The sequence below is a fragment of the Manacus vitellinus genome, unplaced genomic scaffold (assembly GCF_001715985.3).
Source record: "Manacus vitellinus isolate BGI_N305 unplaced genomic scaffold, ASM171598v3 scaffold_6_pilon, whole genome shotgun sequence".
NCBI lineage: Eukaryota > Metazoa > Chordata > Aves > Passeriformes > Pipridae > Manacus > Manacus vitellinus.
Window position 1 is genome coordinate 7,126,132 of NW_021940750.1, and position 17,150 is coordinate 7,143,281.

The 17,150-nt window shown below is 40.4% G+C and overlaps 1 protein-coding gene across 4 annotated transcripts in view; it reads right to left on the reverse strand.

Moving 5' to 3' along the window:
- RGS6 (regulator of G protein signaling 6) overlaps positions 1-17,150 on the reverse strand; it is a 265,417-nt gene that overhangs the window by 94,994 nt on the left and 153,273 nt on the right. For all 4 annotated transcript variants that reach the window (XM_018082734.1, XM_008927554.2, XM_018082732.1 and 1 more), the window contains exon 3: positions 10,568-10,667. In XM_018082734.1, the coding sequence (XP_017938223.1) occupies positions 10,568-10,667 (100 nt within the window). The remainder of the gene's footprint in view (positions 1-10,567; positions 10,668-17,150) is intronic.

Sequence of the window (17,150 nt, forward strand, 5' to 3'; positions counted from 1 at the left end):
GTTGTAAAGAGGATTTGAGACAGGAAAGATGTATGTATGCAGATCTAATGAAAGGACCACCACAACCTCTTGCTGCACAGGTCAGCACAATGAGCAGGGGTCTCCATCCCTCCTCTGCCTACCCACAGTCAGCCCAGGAACATGCACTGCACTTGCAACAGTTCAAGGACACAAATTAAGACTTGTGAGCCTTTACATCCATGTTATTTATTGCTGGGCACATGGCTGCAGTGCCTGAGCTGATTCCTGTCAGCTCCTGCTGGGCACAACATGGTGCCCATACACACCAAACTTGGGGCAAAGCAAAATTCTGAAATCAGTAAGCACATGCATAGCAACAAGCTCATTTTTGAGAGGGTTTTTTGTCAAGTTTGGGGGTTTTTTTAACTGTTTGTGGGAGATTTCCTCCCCTCTCCCATTTTTAAGTTGTGTGTTTTCAACTTCTTGGCACATGTCACCTCCAAGTACCCTTATAGCTCTCCACAAAAGCAAGCCACTGTGTCAAGGATCCAACATTCTTACAGACTCTAACATCACCTCTTCCTACTTAAAAACCCCAAAGAAAACAAACTATAATGAAACTACCCATGTAGCAATGACATAAATTATGAACATGAGATACTACAGTGCAGAACTATAAATCATATTTCAAAAGATTTAGTCTTCAGATTCTGTTTTTTCTGCTTGACAAAAGACATAAGCTTTGATGAATATGGCACTGTCCAAATCACTGGCTTCAGCAATGACAGCCTTGAATATTCTTGTGATCAAAATTTTATCAGAACATAGTAACTTTTATTTCTTTTCTATGGCTACTACTGTTTCCTTAGAAAGCTCACCTGTCACTGTCTCTCTGGTAGGAAAAAAACACAGACAGCATTCAACAAAATAACACTGGTAGTCTAACCTATTCAGAAAATAAGAATGAAAATTAGTGAATACCTAGCTCAAAAGTATAATACCACAAAAGAAAAAACCTATTAGAAATTATTCACTCAGATTTATTTGGCAAACGTTTCAGCATCAATCAGCAAACAATCACGTTTCCAAAAAACAAAAATCTGAGGGGAAAAGAAACCCTAACCCTAACCCTAACCCTAACCCTACCCACAATAAAATAGGTACAAAAATAACAGATTTCCTACCCAATACAACACAAAACCATAATAATTGGATGTAAACCCTTCCATTGCTAGAGACACACTTTTCTTATCAGTCTATGTTATTTTTTTGCCCATGAGTATAATTAGCATTTTACATTAACCAACTTCTCAAAGTTTCCTGCAAGTTTTATTACTCATTTCTAGGTAACAGTTAATCTGGCCATAGTGAGGAGGTATCTGCATGGAGAAAACTGTTATAGTGCAAGTGACCTTGTAATGGAACAGAATCCTGAGACTCTCTTCTAGCAAAGCATGCAGCCATCAAATAGGAATTAACTGAACGAAGACCTAATTGCTTAGTTTTATTTCTCTGCAGGACCAAAATATAATTTTCTTCTCTGCATGTGGTAGTGAATCATACATCAAAATATCCAAGCTCATCAATCCACACCACACTCAAAACAAATCCATGGGAAACCAGCATGCAATTTTGAGAGATTTATCCATGCAGGAAAAAAAAAAGTTAAAGAAAACATGCAAATGTATATTATTTATAATAATGGATATGCATGGGAAGCCTGAAAGCTTTTTTGTTTTCCTGTTTGTCTTTTCTTACAGAAGGTTCTAAAGCCAAATCTATGGCACTTTCAGGCACTATGCAGTGCAAATACACAACACATCACAGAGCTGTGTATTTCTACTGGAAGAGGGAGAATAAAACAAGTTATTCATCAACCATTCAGGGTATCCACATGAACCAGGCCATACAGTTTGCCTATTCTAGCACTATACCAATCCTCTTCAGCTACAGCATCTTCTGGAGATATATTCTCACTGCTCAACTCAGCTTTCAGCAACAGTGATTTCTGAGTGGTGTGCTATTTATGGCTAGTAAAAATAAGCTGGTGCTCTGTGTAATTCTTTGTACTATTTAAAGCAGAAAACCAAACTGAACCCTTCCTTTGCACCAACAGTTATATTACTGGTAACTTCAATGTTGTAACCGAAATATATCAAAAATACAAGACTCATTCACCTATCAAACCTGATGTGTAAAAATTATTTATGAGACTGCATTTACAGTTATTGAAGTTAACTTCCGCATTTCTTTACAATAACACACTGATTAAAGTCACGAAAATTGAACCCCAGAACAAACTCTTGGGTTTTTGCAATATAAACTTGTTAATTAAAATGCAAGTAAGAATCTGCTCAATAAATAATATCCTGAAAGTTACTTTCACTAAAAAAAGCCAAAGAATGCTAGATAACAATGAACAGAATATATGTACAGAATGAGACAGTCATATTCACCCAATAATGAATGTGAGGGGTTTATTTTTCTAATGGTTGGAATAGCATTGAATTAAAGCAATAGATTCAAAGTAATAGTTGTTAAAACCACACTCAGAGATTTGTGCCTTCACATTGCTATTGATTACCATTGGGCACTTTGCAGTACCTCAAAGTAAAACTGGTTTGTCTAAGGGTCAAATCTCCCATACTCCTTGGTGGGTATGTGGCTTCTTGGGCACAGCAGGAGCAAAGCTGCTCTGCTGAGAATCTGATGCTTAGCAGCCCACAGGAATGCTGGAGGCAGGGCAGAAACAAAGCAAGAGGTGTGAAAAAACAAAACTGTTGGTAGATCCTTCACCACACAACTCCCAGGTTGCAATGAAGTGAAGACAGAAGAGGTGACGTATTGCATCTTGAGTGCAGTCTGCTCAACACTCACATCCAGAAAAACAAAGCCACACATTTCTTATAATTAATCTCTGCTCTTTTGCTGTGTCATTCAGATCTGGAAAGAACTTTCTGTAATAATGCTGCGCTTTTGAAGATTGTAAGATGAATGCAGAAAAGCATTTATCATTCACCCATATGTACTTCTACAGGCATTGAAATTTGTTGACTTTTCCTTTTAATGGTTTATTCATTAGCCACAATATTCCATCAGCTAAATGCTGTTTCAGAATAAAACTGCAGTCAGCAATAAAATGTTCTTAATATGTAATATTTTTTGTTATTGTGGTGGAATTACCAATTCATCTAAACACTGGAGCTGAGCAGGCAATTTATCATGAATCTGTCTCTCTTTCAGCTTTTAGTCTCAACTGAAAGCCTGAAAAGACCTAAAAGCAAATCTTGGGAGGGCAAAAAAAATTAAACCATTTTTAATAGATCTGCTTTGTTCCATGCTCATAGCTTTCATTTGATGCTTTCCAGCCCAGCAATTTTTATGATCATGTTCACCAATAAGAAAAATTATAATTTTGTGTTCTAATTTCTGCTCATGTGGTTGGAAGGTCTTCTTGGTTTAACTTTGCCTTTTGCCAGTATCCTTGGTTTTTAAAAAAAACAGACAAGTCAATGCAGAAAGATAAATCTGGACCATTTGGTGATTTTGGTGATTTTTCATTGCAGTTTCACTGGCCACAGGAATATCCATGCAGCATAACTCTTTACGTTTCTGATTTGTCACAGCTTCACTTGGCAGATGCAGAGGTTGAAATACAGCAAGGACAAGTAGGATCAGGAAGGAGCTTCACAATTGTAACATAAGGAAGTTAAAGTTCTCATAATATTCAGGGCTTTAGGCACTTGAGAGACCATTTTACTTACTGAATATTAAAGCCTCAGGATGTGTTTCCTAAGTTTTCAGTGGCCTAAGCCAGATTTTAATACACCCACTGGTGTGATGTGCATTTCCTCCAGTGTTTTCCATCTCAGGTATGACTACTTTCAAGTGCTGTCATATGAAAGAACATGGGTATGTAAAATGCCCAATTTTGGTAATTTTAAGTGATGGTTGAATTCATTTAATCATTTAGGATTTATCTTATAATGCATGCACACATTTTTAAGGGATGTGTAAGCTTCATATGATGTACAAGCATGCTTTTGGAGATCCTGAAGAGGATGGAGAACTATGAAGCAGACACATAGTAGTGGCATCAATGGCCAGCTATGAAAGCCATCCTTCCTCTCAAAGCTCGGAGTAGCTGTCAAGTCACACATACCCCAATATTTGGGCTGGGTTTATGCCACACAGCTAGGGAGGACCACTACTGTGGCGTACAAAATGCAGCACACAAACTACACCTGAGCTTGGAACACACAATACAGACACAGCACAGCTTGTGAAAAGCTGTACAAAGTGAACTTGGCTGCAGCAGAGGGCAGTGATACACAAACGCTAGCAGTCCTCACTCTGCATAGCACCTACAAATGCAAAAACCTGTCTTTGGTTATTTCTTGAGCGCAACAGTTACCACTCTTAGGCTTGTTCTTAAGAAAAATTGTGCACTATTTACATGTATTTAGGTGTACACATGTGCAGATATATTGAATAATCACTGTTTAAAATGTTAATTTTGGTTGCTTTCTCTTCTTTGAAAACCATATCCTATTCGATTAATCTACTATTCCCCTCGTCCTCTGAAAATCAAATCCTTTAAACTTTTGCTTTATGAGGTGTTGATTTGCATATTAAAAACAGGCAAAGAATTGCTATACTACAGGGAGCTGATTTTCATCTTTTCCTCTGTCATCCCTCTCACACTTTGAAAGGTAAAAAACTGGATGCGGTTAAGGAGAAAAAGGGATGGAGGAGGGTGCTGTGGATGAAGACAGCATAAGTCTTTGGCTCCTTAACTGGGTTAATTTGTCTCCTGGCATGCGAATAGAGAGCTTAAGAGAAAGATACAGGATAAAAGATAATTGCAAGACATGCGCTACTCATGTAATTGCTGACACATCTAATGCTCTGTGATTCACAGCAGCTTTGAAATACTAGACTTCTTATTGAGGGATGGATGGATTACATTTCCACTGGGTGCAATTTGAAGAAGAGATGCATAAAAGAAGGAAATATAAGTTGTTATAACGAAACCCAGTCTTGACTTGAATTAGTTTAAATGCAACTTGCTCAGAACAATTGATTTTTTATGAGAAATAAATGGATTTGTATGCTCAACCAGTATTTGGCAAGCCAGTTTCCACCAACCAACTGCTAAACTATTGAATTTACTGTGCAGCATCTGCTGTATACCAATGTGAAAAATTATCAAAAATTATACACTACTATATACGCACATATAAACATATGTCAATTTTAACCCATGAACATGTTCTTTATACTATTTACAAATCAATAAACACCTCAAAATTAGTTTGGATATTGATTTAAGTTTCGGCAATTTTTTTTGTGGTTTTTTTTCATCTGTTTGTAGGTTTTGTTTGCTTGTTTTAACTAAATAGGCTCATTCATGTTTAGTAAAAAATTGAACTTGGTTTAGATTTGGGACTATCTACATCTTCCAACTTTGCCTGAAAAAGAGACAGTACCACATTTCAAGTGTCCCATTTTTTCAAAGTAAAATTACAGAGGAAAGACAAAATAAGATCTAGAACAAAACTACCCAGATGTTGAGGGAAATCTTTATCAGACTCAGTCCTGCAGTTAAAGCCCTGTAGGTAGGCAATGCAAGCAGCTGGACAGACAGCCTGGGGAAGACAAATCCATTTGTAGTCAGCTCATGGAGGTTTTGGTCCCAGTGAAAGTAGTTTCTGAAAGGTACCAAGGCAAGTTCTACCCCTGAAAAAACAGCATTAAGAAAGCAAACATTCTGATCAAGCACTCAGCCTTGCAGCCTGCTCTCCAGGACCTGCTAGGTGATGGGTACTGGTTCTGGCCAGCATTGCCAGTCCTGGTCCTGCTCCCCACACCACAACATCTTTTTTTTGTACAGTTCATCTGAACAGGGGCCTTTCAAACCCTGGACACAAGGAACTCAATTCTCCCTTGTGCCTCTGGCTGCCATATCTGGATGAGAGCTGTGTTTGAGCTCTTCTGAAGGGAAAAGGCAACACCCTCAAGACTGGCTCCAAGGGATCTCATTTCGCAATGGGTGTATGAAATCCTCCAGCAGAACTTGTCTGTCCTGAACTACATCACCAGGGAACACTATCAGTAATAAAGTCTCTCTTTCACAACACTGTGGGATTTCTGTACTCCAGCCAAATGCATTTGCTTTGAGTGAGTGACATTCTGATGTGTTCTGGGACAACTCCACAGGCATTTGCCAAGACACATGCTGGCTTCTTCAGACAAGAGACACACGGCAGTTTAAATTTGGTTTAGCTCTTGAGTCTCAAGTAGCGACAGGCCATCTGGCACATTTCAGGAATACTGGCACTTTCTGCTCAGAGAGGTCCAGGACTTACATAAGACAGACATGACAGGACAGGAGTGAAATGCACTGGCAGGTCTGTGTGCATGAAGCTTGCATGGCAGCAGTTAATCCAAGACAGTGCAGCCAGGACAGAACCCATCAGTCTGCTCACAGCCACTCGAGCAGCTCTGGGAGCAGCGCAAGAAGAGAACTGAGTGTTGTTGCAAGGGTGAGGAGCAGTGAGCGAGCAAGGGTCCAGCTAGGGGACTGCTGCTGGGAGGAGGAGGCATCACTCAAAATGGAGCTATGGGGACAGGCCCGCTTGAAGTCGGGGGTATGGGTCAGAATGCAGCTGTTTCAAAATCTCTTGGGAGAAGGGCAGAATAGTCCAAGGATTTTAGGCTGCATGTCTCCCTTGGGTTATGGTAGCAAAGATGCTGGTACTCAGAATCAGTACAAAAAAACCCCAGGAGAATCTGGAATGAGTTTGGGAATGTGGGGCAGACTGGGAAGCATGAAGGCAGCTTTTTGCACTGGAAAGCTTAGCTGTTGCAGCACTGACTTCTCTTTGACTTGTTCTGGCAACGTTGTATAGGACCAAGTCTGAATCAGTGGGAGAAGAAAGTGTGGTTTTGGTACTCCTAATAAAAAGGAGGTTAGTTTTAAGATGCAATTACAAGAAAATTGAAAAAAAAAAGAGAAAACCAGTTTTGTTGCTAGTTAGTATAATGAGATGTTCTTACAAGACTGATGACTGGGAAAATAGAGAATTGCCAATTCATTTACAGAAACAAAATCATTACCAAGGAATTTTTTTCTCACTAAAAGACAAATGTACAACTCCATTTATTGCAGCAACTGCCATCATGTGCATTGGCTCACAATCCATTCTGGGCATGGATCACAACACTACTCAATACCTGCCCCCAGGCATTTTTTCACTCCATACTCGAAACTTAACATTGGACAATGTCTGACACATGCACACAGATGCCACACAGACTGGTTCCATCTTACTTTCATTCTATATGACTTGCCTGTAAAAGTGAAGATTTAACCAAGAAGATAATGGTGTGATATGTCCTCCTTTGACTGACCTACTTTGAGCCAAAAGCTGGAGAAGTAAGTATGCAAAGCTACTTCTAATGCAGATTAAAATGTGATTTTGGCACAGTATCCCCACACAGACTAATCATACATTCAAAAAGGTTTTTTCCATCCTTTTTCCCAGATTCCTGTTGTCAAGAAAGGACCATTAATGATAACTCCCTGAGGCTCCTTCTCGTCATATTACCCAATGCCTCATTCACACCTAAGGCATCAGGACAGATGAAAGCAAAACACAGATGAGCAGTTCTTTCCCTGGTATTCAAACTTTAAATCAAACACCCACTTTGCTGTACTATAAACAGAGCTGCCTGTTTAGAGCACCAAAGCACTCCTGTAATATTTCTTTTTCTCTAAGATTTGACATTTCTCCTTTGAGAAGCAATTACAATAGAAGTGTCAAGCAAAAATAAATCCCTGTTAATCACAGTCACTGTGAGCCTGCCAAGTAAATCACATCTCAGCATTGCTGTTTTATTTTTCAGGTAGAAATAAGAAGTGTGTGAGAATGCCAGGCTCTAGAATTAAGCTCTTCCCAAGAGGGGGTACCACGTTTTTGAAAATACAAGCTCTTCCTCTTGTGTTCAGGACCTTGTACGGAATTAGACAAGCACTAAAACTGAGTATCCAATGATCATAAGAATAGTTCAGGTTGAAAAGATTCTCTGGAGGTTGTCTAGTGCAAACTTCATCCAAAGCAAGGCCAAGTGCACATTTGGGTCAGACTGCTCAGTTCAGCTGGGCTCAGGGGTCCCTGAACAGCTGCAAACCACTGGTTCCACAGCTTCTCCAGGCCACTGGGCCCATGCTCAGCTGCTCTGACCTAAATAACTTTTTCCCCTAAATCTAAATCTAGTTGGGATTTCTTTCCCTGCAACATGTGTTCATTGCCTTTGGTGCTTTCACCATGCACTCCAGAGAAAGGATCTGATCCTGTCTTCTCTATAGCCTCTCTTTCCCTTCAGTTTTTCGTTCCCCAGACTGAACAAATGCAGTGTCCTCAGCTTCCATTTAAATGTAGATGCTGTTGCCTCTTCACCCATCACAAGTACTGATATTTTAGATACATTTCTTTTGGTTTTGGTCTACAAATAGGCAGGTCTATGCATCTGAAAGGAGAAATGAGAAATGGAGAACACTTTATGCTCTCAGCTGGGCTATTATTTTCCCATACTTTTCAAACTCAGAAGCTTCATGTACTGTCCATGCATCGCAAGGGAGGTGTCTTCAAATCACCTGAAGGGAATGGTACTGAGCTTGTTCCCCTCCAAATCTGAGCATTTTTTGTGAGCTTTGGAGAGAGGTTTTGTTCTTATTTTATCTTCACCCTCTCACTATTCCCTGTGTTGTGAAAACCAGTCATTTCAAGACAATGCAATTGCAGCTCCTGTTCCAGAACCAAGTGCAAAGGAACAGTTTCAATCGTGCCAGGGAGCTCCTAACCATGGTTTAAAGATGCTGTGAGGTCTCCTGTTTCCTTTTTCTTTTGAGTAACATGAGGTACCTTGATGATTAGATCAATTACTTTTTTAATGCTATGAATATGAACAGGAATATCAGAAACCTGTTTTAGCTGAGTCAATCCTAAGACATCCAGTCTGTGTATTGCAGACTTGAGCTTATGCAATAAGTTTTCAAATCAGAAAACCGGTTGTTTTCCCCAGGAACCTTCAAGAATAATTAGCTCATACCTGATCCAGCCATAACCTGCAATTTAGTAGCATAATTTTCACATCTCATTCTGGATTCATGTTTCTTTCCCCTGTAAAACCCTAACCCTGAAATTGCCAGTTACACTGAGTCACCACCCTGAAATCAATTTCAAACAGAAGAGTCTGTTGCTCAATAAAAAGAAAATAATTGGACCAAGATGCCTTTAAGTAAAAATGTCATTCCAATTTTTATATTGCCTGACTTACCCCCAGAAACCCTTTAGATTTGTATTCCATTCCTGTAGCTTAAGTTGGACATTTTTTCTGATGCAAGGAAATCAAATCACTCTCCTGAATCAATCAAAACAACTTCAAACTCTGCTCAGTCCAACAATTTTTACAGTAAAAACATTTTTTAAGTGCTTTAAGTATCACATATGTTACTCTGCAGGGAACTCTCTTTGCAATGCCTTGACACCAGCTGCACTGCCAGCATCCCTGTTGACAAGAGGAATTTTTCCATTACTTTACAATAGGACAAAAATCCCAAGAGCGAGAAAGATCCCTTTGAAGTGCCAGTCTTCTCTCAGTTATTGGTGGTGTCTAAATGCAATAATGCAACTTTTACATTTTTAATGACCATTTGAATTTTACTGCAGTGAAATCACAGTCACAGAGAATGATGCCCCTCACTTCTCAGAACAGGAGGGGAAACTTCCCTAAACAGACTCATCAGTGTGAGTATCTGGTCTGATTTGGAAAGAGACTCAGCAAGATAGAGAAAACTGTATTTGCTTTACAAAGATACACAACATTATAAATTCAAAATGTCAGGAGTAATTGGGTATCTCACACTGGACAATGGTCTACTGGTGGAGAGAGGGAAAATAGTAGTTTTTGCCACTGTAGTCAATACTACTTTTGAAAATGGGTACCAGAAACCCAAATGCAAATCCTCCATACACTTCACATCATCCTGAATCGCTCATCATCTATCAATGGCAAAAGTCTCCATTGCACTGGAAGATATTCTGTCTGGAAATACATGGAAGAACAGTTTTGTACTCTCGCTTCCAGTTTCTGCACCACCCACGCTTTTGTACATAGAGCTTTAATAAAGCAGCACACATGCATGAAAGGTATTTCACATTCACCTGTAATTCAAGTCCAGTAGGAGTATCTGCATAGGAGTGAGAAAATACTTTCAACTCTCTTTCCTGACCTGCTGCCTAAGATTGTCCTACCCCTGTCATAGGGAATGACCCTGACTGGTGATACTCTGATAGCCACAAAAGCTATATAACATTTTTTAATAACTCATCCCAAAGAAATATAAATGCTTGCTTATTAAAACATAATTAAGAAATATTTGTTCAATGCTTCAGCCTGTAACAGAACAACGTGCAGAAAAATAAGCAGACAGAGGCATTTTTTCCTTATGTTGTTCCTTCTTTTTTGTGGCTTTAGCATGTTTGCTTATAGTCAGCAAGTACCAGCTTATGTTCTCTTCTCTGTTAACCAGGGTTCTTACCAGTGACGACACTGGGGATTTTGGACAGAAAGCTCTTGACAGTGCGGATGGGAACTCCACCTGTTTTGTCATCCTGCATTCTTGTAATGATGTCTTCAATCTGTCAAAAGAAAGGAAAGGCTTTGTGGTTTATGCAAAACAGTGATTGTAACGTTTACATATCATGAGTGCTTTGGAGGCCTGCTGGTAGGATGGTCTTCAAATATACCATGTGCATTACTGCACAAACACAGACCTAGAGACACAGCTATCGTCCAAATTTAAACCCTGAGATTAGAAATCTTGAGACAACAGACAAGCTTTGAAGACAGTGGTTGGATACTGACAAGCCAACTGCAACTGTGCTTTTTTTTTGCTGACCAGGGGTGACAGAAAGCTGCTGTTTACTCCACAGATGAACTGGGTTACACTTCAACCAGCTTAAGGAGCTTTCCATCTATTCTACTTTCACCTCTGTTCCCACATTCATTTGAATCCTCAATACTGTAACCTTGCAAGGGCTTTCATTTTCCAAAGGGTCCCAGACAGTCACTGCCTATGGCTTGAGAAGAATGCAAGACACAACAACTGGACTTCCCCTGCCTCATGCTGTAGGCTAGGATGCTATACGCCTGTGGTCAGCCTACAAGGTAAATAACCAGAGTAAATGACTGTAGAGAAAAACTCGTTGGAATTTCACAGCCAAGTTACCTTTTAGTTCTCAGGTACATGCATAATCCATTACATACAGGAAAATACACAATTGTCTTCAAGAGCCATGGCAATCAGAAGATCCAATTACTACAGGAAGGAGCTTAATTCTCCTCCTGTTTACTCTAAAACGGGAAGGAATTTTTGCTCCTTTTAAGGCTACTGCCCATACATTTACTTGAAGGCAACACCAGGGAGAACAAAAAGCTAAACAGAAGCACAGTGCAGAAATTCAGTATCTCCAAAAACTCTCTTCAAGTTAATAAGGTCTCAGAAGCCCAACAAAAATAAACCCAAAACTGTTGTCTTTGTTAGCTCAAGCAGCTGACAGCACAGCCCTACCTGCTGTTGGTGACAGGGGCCGAGGGCAGCCAGACAGGGAGTACGGCTCTGATTGTACCTAAAGATTTTCTCCTCACAGATGCTACAAAATGTAACCCCAGCAGAAAGGTTACATGGTGGGAGCACAGTCCCTCTCTCTCCTAAGGCAGCCTAAGAGCTCAACGTGCTCTCTTCAACTCAGAAAGCTGCTTCATTTAGATGCACAAGTGATTTTTTTTCACAGACTTAACACCTACATTTCAAAACAAGTTTAATTTCAAGTCTTCCCAAGGTGGTAAGACAATCTCCCTGCCAACTTCAGACACTGAATTTGATCACTGTGTTTTTAACCTCAGGTTACCACTTAACTGAACTGTTCACACCTTGTTTATATATTACTTGTAAGTTAACACATGTCCTGAACAAATTCTCAGTGGGAATGAAGTCACAAAGATGAAAATATCCTGACATACTTAATAGGTTACATGACAGTTGGGTACCTACAATTAATTTCTGAGAGAATAATGCTACTTTTTCCACAACCCAATCTCTATGAAAATTAATACCACCTTTTCCCCTTTAGCTGAGCTTTATCCAAAGTTATTTGCTGATTAAAAACGTAGGGCTTTTTTCCAGTCTGAGCATATCTGGAGAAGGAACTGCTCATCTCTGATACCTGGAGGGGTAACTGCTCTTCTCCAGAGTGGACAAGAAGCATTTCACTGTGTTGAGGGGAGCCTGACAGCATCACTTGTCATCAACTCAGACCTACCTAAGGCTATGGTGCTCCAATGCCAGACCTACCAGAGGGACATGGCATCTCAGTTGCCTGCGAAGGGTGAACACAAAATCACAGAATGGAGCAGGTTGGAAGGGACTACAGTGGGTCATCTGGTCGAACCTCCCTGCTCAAGCAGGGTCATCGTAGAGCACACTGCCTCCAGACAGTTCTTGAATATCTCCAGTGAGAGAGACTCCACAACCTCTCTGGGCAACAGTCACCTACACAGTAAAGAAGTTCTTCCTCATATGCAGGTGGAACTCCCTGTGCATCAGTTTCTGCTTGTTGCCTCTTGTCCTATTGTTTGGCACCACAGAGAAGAGCCTGACTCCATTCTGAGTTTTAAACTTCATCCAAGGTCAGTCAGACTAAGAACCACTTCTGCAAGGCAATGAAAAAGCCTGTTACGTACCTTCATCTGTATGCACTTGTAGCTGACATCAGAGGAAGATTTTCTCCATGCATATTAGGAGGAAACTACCCTAGAATGTGTTATGAGTCCTCCACATCTCCAGGAACACTTAAGAGCTTCAAAAATCACAAGCATAGTTTTTGGTAAAACTGTTATTTTCTCTTTTTTCACTTCAATGAAAAATTTAGAATGAAAAATAAGCTAAAAAAAATTATTTCAATGCAGGAAAATAAACTTCTTATTCTTTTGCTCACTGTAAGCTAAAGAAACATCAGCATGATTTATGCCATTAACACCCTATGAAAAGTTCCATTTCAAGCAAAATAAAACTTTAATTATCTTAAAAGAAAGATACATTGTTTTTACCTAAACTATTCTCTGTTTCAAGCAATCAGGCAGGCACTGGTATCTCAAGTGGGGCCATTAATTTCAGTTTCAGTCACAATTACAAAAGCCTGCTGCAATTTTAAATCAAAAATAAAGAAAACTACTCCAGGGAACTCCTTCCCAAATGGCTCCTTCTCACTCTTGTCTTCCAGTCTGACTACTGGCACTTAATGCTCTCCTTATTTCTTCTTTCCTTTCCTTTCTATTCAAATGCCATATCTCCTTTCTTCCCTGTCCTCTCATTTGGTCTAGACATGACTACACGTCATCCTCCCTCAGCACACACTGCATTTTCAGTCTGCTGCCCAAGAGTCCCCAGGGTTACAAGGTCCTCATTGTACATACTCTTTCCATTCCCAACATGCTTTCCTTGTGCTCTCCAGGAAAATTTTTGCACTGCTCAGAGGGGACAGCATCGCATACTCAAAGAAACATTTGATGATAATTTTATCCTTTCTTAAACCTATAATCAAGTATTAATTAAAATATTAAAAACCTGTATCTAGCAACCTATGTCCAGTTTTTGTTCAGTTCACTACAAAGAGAAGATCTGACCCTTTCTATCAGCCTTTGTTTTGCATGCATCCAATGCTTGCAGATATTACTAGCCTGGATCCAAATTCCTGCTGAGCTATGGAAATGTTTCATGAATTAAGTGATACAGTGACAAAGCGGAAAAAAAGTGATTATTAGAGCTTCAAGTGTGGAGAAAAGCAAAGAGGGAACATCAAGTGTGAAGGTCACTTTCATCAAAGCTTTTCATCTTAGCTTTTAAGAGAGATACTTAGACACTTGAGTGCTAATGAGTCTCCCTTCAGCTTCTGCATGTCATTAAATATCCCTTAGGTTTCCCTGTTTGCCAGAGCCCCCGGACAGTTCATTTCATCAGGGTAGGAAGCAAGAACGAGCGCAACAAAGCATTCTCATATTTATCACTCCTAAATGAGCAAGCTTCAGTGAACTAACTTCTGCCCAACAAAAGTCATAGTAAGAACAGGCAATAGTTTTTTTTTTATATGACAGGGGTCACTGCTCTTTCAACATAGTCTGATTTTGCATCATTAAAGGGAATGGTTATTCTTCCCTCCAAGTGGATTCTGGGTCAGTATCTCCCCAAGAAAGCCAGAGCAATTCATGTATCTGCTGTCACTGTTAGCTACACACTGTAATGTATGCCTAACAAACCAGATCTGCCTTTCCTCCTGACTGGTTGCTGACAACTCTGCTCCCTACATTTATCCAGAATGTTTTTATTTCACATTATTCCATTTGCATTGCATTGAAAAGGGCTTCTGGCTTCAGGAACACATTAGTGGAGACATAAACTACTGCAAGTGGTTTATGAGAGGCTACCAACATACTCTCTGACACAGAATGTGTTGGGGATTTAATGTATATGTAGGATTTGCTAGTACTCATAAGACCTTCTTTTCCACTATCAGCACTTTTGCTGGCCTAAGGAGATTGAAGGCACACAGTAGAAGACCTTGAATTTCTGTCAGAGCCAAGATGTCTATCACTGGAAGATGAGAAGTCCTTTTTCTGAGGAAGGGGCAAATAAAAGATTACATTTGTTGATGTGTTAGAATAACTGAGTCATAATACAACAACAAATGTAACAACCACAGCCTGGGAACTTTGGGTCAGTGTCACACAACATTCCTGTCGCTACCATTATAAGAGGGAAAATGACTCTCAGCTTTGCAGTAGCTTTTCTTTCTCCCAGCACCAAAGTAAAGCAGGTACCCCTTCTGCTGCACATTAGCATGCACAGCCTTGCTGAGCCCTGGTCAAGGTCAGCCTTGAAGGTGACATGCTGAGGGGAAGGGCAAGTAACACATGAAAAAGAAAAGCTAACAGTTCCCACCTCCCACAGCCCCATGTCCGGACACCAACAGCAGCTACTGGAGCTACCTGGCTGAACATGTTCAATTGCGACTGAGTGACGACCACATAATGATGTCAGAGGCCACCGCAGTCCCATTTTATTTTTGTGAGTTAGTGAGGAAAACAATGCACTTTTCATATTCTAGCCTCTGAATTAGCTGCACAAACTCCCTTGGACCCTGCAGGAAAGCTCCTGCTGCGTATTTCTGATTATTTTGGTATGCACCAGGTTCCTGACCAATTACTCACAGCAGCTACCCTACTCTTGGGGGGATTCCTGTCACCAGCTAACCCGTGGCTGGAGAGTCTCCAAGCATCACTCATCAGTGCTAATATTAAATGTATAGGGTTAGACAGACAGCTTTGTGCAATTGCAAATATCCTTTTTGACCTGGCTGACAGCAGCTCTCATGCATACTGGTGGAGCTGGATGGTGTGTGGAGGAAAAGGTCAATCTGTTGTCAGCTAGCATGATGGCAATAATTATAAACACATTTGATCTTTTACTCTTGACTGAAATGTAAGTTTAAAATAGACTGTTTCTCACAGTGCCAACTCTTATGGGTCCCGTAAGTGCCTCTGACTAGCCCTCTGACACTGCCAGTATGCCTGTACCTTTTGCACCTGCTGACTCCTGCCACACAGCCCACACACACATAGACAAGGAAAGTTAATTTGACAAGATGCCTGAAGCCAACTTGCTTCACTGGTCCAGACAATTTCACTCTGTTCAAAAACAGGACGAGGAGGCAAAAAAATAAAGGGCTATACCCTTCAGCACCCTTGAGGAAAAAAGGACAACCTTGCCTCTGAGACAACGCTGGAAAGCAGCAAGGCAGCACTACCAAGAATTGTGGTGTGACCTTCAGCAATCAGCTTCATCTGCATCTGTTCAAGTCTCCTCTCTTGCATAACAGAGACAATACCGAAATACACAGTGGTGGTGAAACTTAACTAAGATGTCCAAGGACCTGGAGTGCCTTGCACAGCAGACACCACACGACTAGGAAAGATATGCTCCCCATCTCTGACAACCTTTCACAATCCCAACAAAATCAAATGGCACCAGAGCACCGACGTGCCAGCCAGCAGGGCCGTTTGTCTGCTTTCCACATGGCCATCTTCCAACGACAGCTGAGGGCAGGGGTGCTGATGCAACTTGTGCTCTTCCTGATGGAGTTCTCTCTGCTTATTTTAAATTTCAGAGCTTATTTCAGATAAAGGCAGAGTATACTACTTATCTCCCTCAAATCTGAACGTGTGTCAGGGAACAAAGAAAATAACAACTGCGATCTTCAGATGTTTATTGGGATGGTGAAACAGAGCTAAAAATGTCACCTTGAAACTGGTAACATGCTTTAGCATTCATATATCTCTACTGTGAACAAAAGGGTATCAGTGAAGGAACAACCACCAAGGTATTTGTCATGATTAACTGTATACTGTTGCTAATTTAGCTAGAGCTTCACAAAAGAGAGCATCTACTCACAAGTCAATACATGGAGGGACAGGTTTCACCACACCAATTGAATTAACCAAAACAATTCTTAGGTAAAAACTGTGACTTACTTAGCTGCTGAGGTGCAACACCAGAGTCTGGGAAGCATCATTTTGACTGGACCATGTCTCCCCTAACACAGCCTACAGTGCCAGCTCTGCATGGTATCCCTAGTTCAGGCCTGGGCTGCATCAAAAGAACGTGTAGCCATGGAAAACTGCCTGTTTCCCTCAGGCAGTATATGCACAGTTCAAAACCAGAGTTTAATATTCAGCAAAAAAACAAAGCTTAGCAAATTAATTCAGCAAACAGAGATTCTCTAAATGAGTTGAACTAATGCAATTTTCTCCCTCCCCAAAAAATCAAGCATTTTAGCCCATCAGTGTCAACAGTTAGAAGCAAAAGACATCAATGTGTCAGTGTTATGCAAACTCAATTTTTCATTAAAAACATTTTGACAGACAACTCCCAATGAGCTCAAATTCTACATGAGCTATAATTGCTTAAAAGAGGAAGCCATTTTGGCATATTAGAAAGCTGAGTAAAATAGGAAAAGTAAAGTCTTGCTTATGGATTGTGCCATGAAATTATAGTAGCAAATGCTTGG